Consider the following 9,703-nt stretch of genomic DNA (forward strand, 5'->3'; position numbering starts at 1 on the left):
ATATTAAAACAAATAAAGAATAAACACAGGAATACATAAAAGAAGGAATAAATACACAAAATAAATCTATCAATAATAAAAACAAATAAATGAGAAAATAAATATAAGAATAAAATAAATGAAAGTCAGCCATTAAAACAACATTGATGCCTTTCTTCAATGTATTAATTTATTTTAGTTTTTATTCATCTCTGTATTTATTAATTATTTCTAAATTAATTTACTGACTATAATTTCATTTATCGTCCTCCATAAACAGTTGGCCTGTGGAGGGCAGCAGTCCGCCTTTACTGAGTTTAGTGTACCGGAAATATACAGACGAAGACGAACGCGGAAACCAAAAGAACATGGCTGACATAGTGGTTAAACGTGAGTTAGAGAGTGAAGACGGTGAATTATCTCTCAAAGTCAAGAAGAGAAAAGTTATCAGTGACAATGTTGGAGAAGAAGGTGAACCTGAATGTCAGAAGATTCTGTCTGGGTTTAAAACATCCAGCGTGCTGAGTGATTATACCCGGGAGAAAAGAATTTTCATCCACGGAACGGTAAGTGTTTTGTTGTGAGCTTAGCTGTGTTTTAACTTCGCCGTTAAAAGTATTTCACAAAGTCTGAGACTGCGGTCAAGTGGAGAGGGGTCTAGCTGCAGACCTGCACTGTCAGGACCCTTCGTTGCAGACCTGCACTGTGAGGTTGAATCGAAGCCTTTTAAAATAAAGGCGACCATACCGGAAGCATATATTCAAAATAAAAGCTAGCATTATTGAAGCACGTTTTTTTCGTTCCCCATGTGAAGTGTGAAGACGACGAGGTGGGTAACCGTCAAGTGACAACAACTTTGCGTCATACGAAGAAACAGAAACAGTATTTATTCACTAGAACGTTATGTTGCACACTATATATTGTCCTGTAAAGTTATATTAATTATTATATTATATTTTAAAAGAATCGGGTTTTGGACTTTTGGGTAGTTTTTAGCGTTGTTATCGTATGATAGTGCTCACTTAAATGTGCCATTTTCCTACTCAAAGACCAAGAAAACTGAATTATATCATATCATTTTTATATTTTTTGTTTTACTTATTACGACATTATTTGTCTCTTAGAGATGCATATTTCGATCTTAACTACCGGCACTACGCCGAAAGTTGAACGCTGCAGCGGAATGGGTGCAGGCGAATCAACACTTGTTTGCAGCCAGAGTGAAGATGCCTTAGATTTGAACATGAACAGCACCCAAACTGATGAGACTGCGCAGGAAATTGGAAAGCTGTTTGACACCATGGATCCGAATGAGGAAGAGAAAGAATTAATTCTTGAGCCTTTTAAATTTATTTTAATTTATTATTTATTTTAATTTAATTTAATTTAATTTAATTTAATTTAATTTATTGTCCATACAAACGAGGGTACTTGGCAATAGGTTGGAGTGTAGATGCATTATGCCATCACACATTAAGGTGTATTTACAGAGATGTATTGTTTCAATATGAATTTGTAGTGCAGACTAAACTAACAGCTGTCCTTTTTGTGAATTATATTAAATTAAAATATTGCATGTTTTGAGTAGGCTAATAATGTTTATAGGGGATCATAACAATAGCTGTACATCTAGTTTGCACTGATTATCTGTAGTATAACCCTAGAAGTGGTCATAACGTTTTGTATTTTCTTTTTCTTTTTTATATATATATATTTTGTTCGTTTTTTATCTTGACATTTTCCTGAGTTTTTTCACCTTATACAGTTGAACTGGAAAGATATACAGGTTTTTTTTTTTAATCTCTTTCATTAAACACATGGATACACATAAACATATTTACATTGTAAACATAAAATAAAGATCCAAGAAACATTGGGAACGAAAAATATGTGCTTCCGGTATGGTCGCTTTTATTTTGAAAGGCTTCGAATCAACTTCCGGTCCTGACAGCGCAGAAGACCTCACAGTGCAGGTCTGCAACGAAGGGTCCTGACAGTGCAGGTCTGCAGCTAGACTGTCTTGGGTCAAGTGAGCCGTCGTTCGTCTTAGTGAGTATATTTCAGCTGTTATCGGTCATCTTTTGTCCTGAGTATGTGTCTTCACATTCTTGCTGCAACGATTAACCGATTACTAAATTAACCGTCAACTATTTTAATAGTTTGTGTCTTCACTAATTAAAACAAGCTTTGTTATTTTTCGGCTTCTTAAATATGAATATTTGCTGGTTGCTTTGACAAAACATTTGAGAACATCATCATTTCCAGTTTTAGTAAAAAAAAAAAGAATTTATCAACATTTACAAGTACTCAAATAATCAAGGAATTATTAATTTCTCGATTCATTTATTCTTCTCGATTTATTCATTGTTAATTTCAGTTGATTCATTTCAACAGATTACAAGATTATCAGAATAATCGTTAGTTGCATATGTGTCTTCAATATCTCATGGTGTCATCAAAATTGTAATTGTTTTGTTTGTATAGGGCCAATTCTCTACATATATATTGTCACAGTCTTATCTATTTTACAGGGTTTGAAGAAAGAATTGACTAGCTTGAATATTTGCCTGTTGTGTCTGATTTCTTCCTTTTTCGTCTAGAAGAACTTTTCCAACATCTCCAGCCTTATCTCTGACCATCAACTATCCTTATTCTAGTCAGAGGCCGATGTAAAAGTGATATACATGTCCTGTCCTCTGCAGTTAGCTGATCAGGATGCTGTGGTCATTATGGAGAAGACCCCCTTCAGAGAGGACGACCTGGCTGAATTCTTCAGTAATTCTACACTGAAGCTAGATATGAAAAATGACATCTACAGCACGTATAAACTAAGGGCTCCTCCTCACCTCAATGGTATGTTTCCAAATAAAATAAACTCAAGCTCTCACTTGGTATGACTGCAGTGTCGTTAAAAATCCTCTGTGTCTGTTTGCAGAGATTAAGACCACGGTAGTGTGTCCAGCCACAAAGAAGCACTTAAACAAGTACAAGCGTCAGGAGAGTTTTCTAGTGGAGGAGACGAAGACTGACTATGAATCCATCACTCTGCCCTTCATTGAGAAGCAGAACACCTTCAGTTTGCAGGTCAGTTTCCTGAAGTCACATCCTTTTCATATAATGTCCAATTCTGTTTTCAAAATGGAACACTGACTGTGCTTGCTGTTGATTTCCTCTTCAGTGGGTTTACAACATCCTGCAGAAGAAGGCCGAGGTTGAGAGGATAGTTTATGAAGATCCGGATCCAGACACTGGCTTTATGCTCCTCCCCGATTTCAAGTGGGACCAAAAACAGGTGAGAGGCCACAGTGATGACCACAGTAACTGTGCTACTGACAATGATGCACAGAGGCTGACTAGCCCTGACTAGCTTAATATTACCACTGTCTGTTTTATGTAAGAAAACTTAATAAAATGCCATGAGGTCCAAAAACATGCAGATTTGGGGATTAGGCAAATTGGACATGGAGGATAAAACCGTAGAAGATGAATGAGTCAGAGAAAAACTGCAAACTGCACCGTCCTGATGCCTTCCTGTTGCAGGTAGATGATTTGTACCTGATTGCCATCGTACATCCGATGAACATCAAGAGTCTGAGAGACCTGACAGCAGAACATATACCCCTGCTTAAGAACATCTGGCAGAAAGGACAGGTGAAGTTACAGTTGCCCATGTGTTTGTCTGTGGAAGAATCAGAAACAGAACAAAACCATTAATAAAACCTATTTTGTTGGGACTCAGGCGGCCATCTTGGAGCGCTACAGCCTTCCAGCCAATAAGCTGAGAGTTTACCTGCACTACCAGCCATCCTACTACCACCTCCACATCCACTTCACCAATCTGGGCTATGATACTCCAGGCTGTGGCGTGGACCGAGCCCACCTCCTCTCAGATGTCATTCAAGCGCTAGTTTCAGCTCTTCTCCAATAGTACAGGAAATAAATGACATTTTTTTTTTATTTAATTTTACAATTTTCTTCCATTTACAGTAATAAAGGACAGGATGTTTGAGTGGACGCCAGTGTGAGTGACAGCTGGTGTCGTCCAATAGTTGCCCGGTTGCAGATCTGCATGTTTATATCCACTCACAGCGTCACAATCCCACAGTGAAGAATATTAAGCTTTGCTTAGCCGGCCCTAATGAGTTACATACTCATTAACTATCCAGTAATTACAATAAAAGGCGATGCTCCATTTCTCCTGGAAAACAGTTACAAAGGGATAAAAATCTCCACATCTGAAGCATCCAAAGCTGAAGATTTCCTTCACTTCTGTGGTCACCAGTAATTAGGTAACATGCATTTGGTCTGCGGGCGTCAGAGAGTCAGTGGAAACACTTGGCTGCAGACTGATTTACGCTTGTTATGATGTGAATTAAACACAGCAACTGCCTGCTGTCTGGGGCGGAATGTGTAGCTGGATTAATTGAATTTTGCCAAAGCACCTCTGGTTTTAATGTATTCTGCAGCACCCCACGGCAGCAGGGGGACAGATCCTAATCTGATAATCTGATAATCTGTATATGCGCTCAGGCTGTTGATCAAAGTGGCTTAATCCATTTCACTCGTGAAACCTCACAGAGCTGCTACCTGTTCCAACACTGTGTGTGTGTGTGTGTATCTCTGTGTCGTCACATTTGGCATCGTCCGTGCGCACACAGACACACACAGACACACACACAGACACACACAGAGTCAGAATTGTGATGCGTTCTGCTGACAGTTCTCGGCCGTCACATAAACCTCTGTCCAGTGTTTAAGTGTGAGAGAGCTAAAGACGCTTTGGGCATGTCCACTCGACCGTGAAATATCCCTGGCTCCCATTTTTACAACCTCTGGATGTTTCCCCAGCTCCCGCACGACTTAAGAGTAAGACCTGACATGAATGAATGGCACAAGGCTGCGTGCGAGAGGGAGAAAATGCTTGTTGTGATTCAGCGTGTGCTGCTTTTGTGGCTCATTGCCGTGGTGAGGTGCTAATGGAGGACGGCATCCTTAGAAACCCATTTGTGCTTCCTCTACTCCTCTGCTTCTTTTCCCCTCACTCATGTCCCACAGTCCAATATCCTATCTGTCCTCCCCTCTCTTCCTCTTCCTTTGGTCCCACACGTCCATCAGTCAGTCAGGGTCCAGTCACCTGGCAGGCTCAATCTCACCAAGCCTGGGGATTCCTTAATGGTGTGACCCCCTGCAACCAGGGGCCTTATTTCATTAATCTAAGCCCACATGGAAACTCATTCCCTGCCTGACAGCCAGACCTCTCCCCCAGGGCAGTGTGAGGGTCTGCGGGACAGTGAGCGAGGGGCTGGTGTGTGTGCTGCAGCACTGTGATCAATAATGCTTGTGACCAAACATCTCAAAAGCACATTAAAATGCCACTCATCCTGGCCCCTCCGTTCCAGGGCCCTCCAAATAAATCAAGGGCCGGTCCCAACAGGTTAGGAGCTGCCAAGGCAGGAGGGCTGGCAGGAGAGGAGGAGGATAGGTGAGTGGTAGGAACGAGGGGGGGGAGGGGGGGGCAGAGGGAAGAGGGAAAAGTGGTGTGGGAAAGTCAGATAGTCACAGCGTGTCCCCCCCCCACTGTCTTCACCGTCCTCGCTGCCTTTATCTTAACATTAAAGCAGCTCCTGCTGTCGAGCACTGAGCCACAGACAGGTGTTGATGTAACTACACCTGAATCCCGCAGATAAATGATTATTTTTTTAAATTACTATAATTGAGCGGCAACACCAGCTAATGGATAGAAAATAATAAATACTTGATAGTTTTTTATTGTCTTTTAAAAAGACGAGACGGGGTCAGGAGTGCACAGAGAGGGTGAGTGTGCTTCAGACTTTCAAGTATAAACAAGCGCTTCCGTCTCACATCAAGACGAGAACATGTCATATTTTTGGGATGCAGTGAGTCTCTTTATATTCAGGCCAAACAAGCGCGATGAACTGGTCTTTGAAGAATCTTTCATTTTCCATGTGTTTTTAGTGAAAAGTACCACAGTTGGGAGGAGTTCATCGGAGTTCATCACCTTTACTGGGCATGTACTCCTGAGGCGGGTGACCCAGTGATCCCCGACGTGGCACCGGCTACGTGCAAACAACTTCACTCTGACAGTGCGTGGCGCTTGATTTAGGCACCGCCCCCTGCCGTCATGTGCGTACTACGCTGCTTCTTGATATCTTGACGAAACATAACACATCGATTCAGTGAACAGGAGATGATGGAATATTTATTTACACACAGGATTACAAACAGGGCTTTCGTCAGGTTTGATAGTATTGAAGGACAGAGCTGAGAAATAATGTTTGACTGTTTCTGTTTATGAATTATAACGTCAGGAGCCAAAGTTACACACTGCAGCTTTAAATCTCCATCTACAGTAAAAAAAAAACAACAAAAAACTTGCTCTTTAAAGCAACCTCAGACCTTTTTATGCAAATGACTTGTAATCACACTCATGTTAAGAGGCACTGAATACACAATAACTTTGGTCTCAGGTGTCCTCCTGTCCCTGAGCTGTCAAGCTGTTGTGACACAGTGAGAGGTGTGTTTGCCCTGACGCTCCTGAGCCCCCGTGATGACTAAGCCACAGGAAGCCTCTGCGGCTCTGCCATCCCACGTTCTCTGGCGCTGGCGCCGTGTGACCTTGGCTGCAACATTCGTCATCACAGGCGCTGCATCCCACTCACAATGCACTTGGCAATTAAAATTCCAAAAAAAACAATTAGGTGGCGTTTAAAAGAAATTCTGCAGGGTTTTGCACAAGGAGAGGAAAGAAAAAAAAAAAACATACAACACCCTTCGAAAGTTTCTATCAGCGTCGCCCATTGGCAGAATTACAAGAATCCTCTGAGAGTAAACAAAATCTATTACATTGTGAACAAGTGGCCCTTTAATGCAGAGAAGCAAAAGCTTCTGGAGACGGTGCAGAGAAGGGCCTGATCCTCCAGAGCTTAAATGTGAGGCAGCAGAGTGGAGCTGCAGGAGAGCCACGGCTTCTGTTTGGCTAATTTTGGGCGACAGCTGAGCGACTGCTGGAATGCGACAGCGTTGCACGGTGCCTTTATTAGCAGTCATATTAGCGGCTGTTCTCAGCAGGGGCAAAAGCTTTAGCCAGTCATTAGCATCACATGCTATTTGTCTCCCTGACACAGGGATGAGGCTGCTGTTGCTGCTGCTGCTCCCTCTGCCTCCTCTTTCCCCTCGACTCCTCTTGTTCCCATCATCATCTTCATCTTCTGTCACTCAACATTCTCATCGTAACCTCATCTGCTCTTTTTCTTCCTCCTTTCACCTTCTTCATATTCATATTTGAGAACATATAGGACTCCGTGTCTCTCACGCCAATTTTGCTCTCTTTTGTTCACCATTGTTTCCTCTCTCCATCCTCACAGAGCACACTCAAGATGCACCACCTCTGGCTGTGCCCCCTATCCAGCAGAAGGATCTATAGACACGTGTGGCAGAGCCCCGTCTCCATGGTGATACCCTGCAGAAATCCATGAGGGATTCGCCATCCTCACAACCAGACAGTGAGGAAAAATGAGAGAGAAAGACAGACAGGGAGAGAAAAAAAAAAGAGAGGTGGGGAGGAACGATGGAGGCTATAGGAAAGAGACAGATGGTGTATGAGTGTATGTTTTTGTGCATATATGTGTGTGTGTGTGTGCGTATCTTTATTGTGTGCACACAAAAAATTGGGAAATGTGTAGGAGAGGAGTTAAAAGGAGATAGAGAAGTGTGTGTGTGTGTGTGTGTAACAGCAGAGAGGATCATTTCAGAGCTGTCAGGCTTCTCCTGCTAGCAGGGGAGAACAAAAGACAGTGTCTTGGTGCAGGAGGCTCAGCGCATGGCAGACACTGCAATTTGGGGCGTTTTCTCGCGGCTCAGGCTCCAGCTCGCATATCAGCTGCTATGGCTTACTCACACACACACACACAGTGGCATGACTTCATAGCCGTGCTGCAGAAATAATCCTCATTGTCAGTGAGAACCTAAAATAATGCTCGTGTGTAACTTTCTATGTGCAGAAAAAAAAACCTCAAATGTCCACATGGATTTACGGTGAAGTCGTAACAATACCAGAAACATTTAAGTCAGATCTTTTCATGTCTGGTTACATATTTGAACCAAGCAGCTACATCCAGCTTCACTGGTTAGTGTGTCTCCGACTGCGTTGAAGTAGCTAAGAGGCGTCACAGCCCAACAGACATGCTGTTCAGCCCACTGGTTCACTTCTCTCAGCCCGGGGCAAACAAACCCCGTCTCAACTCTACTCTGACCCTCGCGTTACCCCGACTCTTGCCATTAACTCTCCCACTTGTTTCATCTGTGCCGCTGCCAGTGTCCTCGTACCCTACAGTCTGTCCAGTCTCCTCTTTATACCAAACGCAGCGTGAGGCTTGGAGCTCGGTCTGAGCCCCGTGTCCTCGACATGGCTGAGCTACAGGAGAGTGACTGGCAGCCGCTCTAATGGGCATCACATATGAGCAGCACAACATCCTCCTACATTTCATCCAGACCCCCCGCTCGGCCACTCCGCTTTTTTTTTTTTACTCGTCTTTTCCGTTCCTGCCAAATACTAAAGCACATGCTCGGGGAAAACACCTTGCAGACCATTCATGTGTCTCGCTGACTGTAGCTCCATCAAAGAGCAGCAGTGATAGATGGAGCTGAGGACATAAGGGACAATGGGACAGGTGAAGCCTGAGTGTTATTTTGTTGTTGCCTTTGCAAAAATAATCTAGAAAAGGAAGAGCTTGACATTTGGAGCTGCAACCATGAGATATTAACAGCTTCTAATTTGATGACCAATGGTCAATAATTGTTTGGGCTTCTTGTCTCACCACTGTTACATTAAATTAAATTAAACTGAGGCACATGCAATTGCAGGTCACTGTATGAATGTCATTTCTAAGCGGTTTTCTCCGTTTTCCGACGCTGTATTCATCACAAGCTTAAAGCAACAACCTCGCAGCCTTTGCTAGTAAATAATTCTGTTTGCTGTGAGTGCGAGTGTGAGCTGTGTGTTTTTTTCTTGTACAGAAAACAAAGCACATTAGTTGCCTGGCCTGAGCTGTCACTGTGTAGTCCTGCTCAGTGAGGTGAAACTGTATACTGTACTGTTCCTGAAAACAAAGATGCCAAAGCACGTCTACTGACATGAGAACAAAGCCGAATATCAAAGATGAGATGAAAGCAAGTTTATCATCATTTCTACGACGCAATTTCCATGGAATGGGTTCAAAAAATAGGAAACAACAGGTAAAAGTGCACGCTTTAGCACCAAAGAACTTCTTTATAATGTTGCATTACCGCCTCCGTCTGAACTCTCTTTGTGATGTGTCCATCCATTATCTGAATATATCTGAAGGCCTTCATAGTAAAGAATAACAAACATTTATATGTTACTGTGTCTTCAAACTCTTTTATTTTAGATGGATGTGGTACAACACACATATACACATGTGTGTCATGCATGCTTTTGTTTTGTTTTGGTGGTGGTGCTGCACAGAGAGAGCTGATCTGGAAACAGACTCTGGGGGGTGTAACGCAGCGATCTGTCATCCTGCAGCTAAATACACTCCTGGATTAGCCAGGTAAGGAGTCTCTCTCTTCATCTCTCTCTCGCTCCACGACCACAATGACATCAATCAATCACCCCAACACAGAGACACACACACACACACACACACACACAGGCCGGATATTCAGCCCTTCACTTTTGAAGGAA

General features: G+C 42.8%; 1 protein-coding gene across 1 annotated transcript; it reads left to right on the plus strand.

The window, feature by feature from the left end:
* Nucleotides 1-326: 326 nt before the first annotated feature.
* Nucleotides 327-3,907, plus strand: LOC122778794 (m7GpppX diphosphatase-like). The gene is made up of 6 exons (XM_044040891.1): nucleotides 327-545; nucleotides 2,682-2,832; nucleotides 2,915-3,063; nucleotides 3,158-3,271; nucleotides 3,520-3,630; nucleotides 3,719-3,907. Exons 1-6 carry the CDS (start codon nucleotides 348-350, stop codon nucleotides 3,905-3,907), a joined length of 912 nt encoding a protein of 303 aa, XP_043896826.1. The 5' UTR covers nucleotides 327-347.
* The last annotated feature ends 5,796 nt before the right edge of the window (nucleotides 3,908-9,703 follow it).

This window comes from Solea senegalensis, linkage group LG12 (assembly GCF_019176455.1).
Source record: "Solea senegalensis isolate Sse05_10M linkage group LG12, IFAPA_SoseM_1, whole genome shotgun sequence".
Lineage (NCBI taxonomy): Eukaryota > Metazoa > Chordata > Actinopteri > Pleuronectiformes > Soleidae > Solea > Solea senegalensis.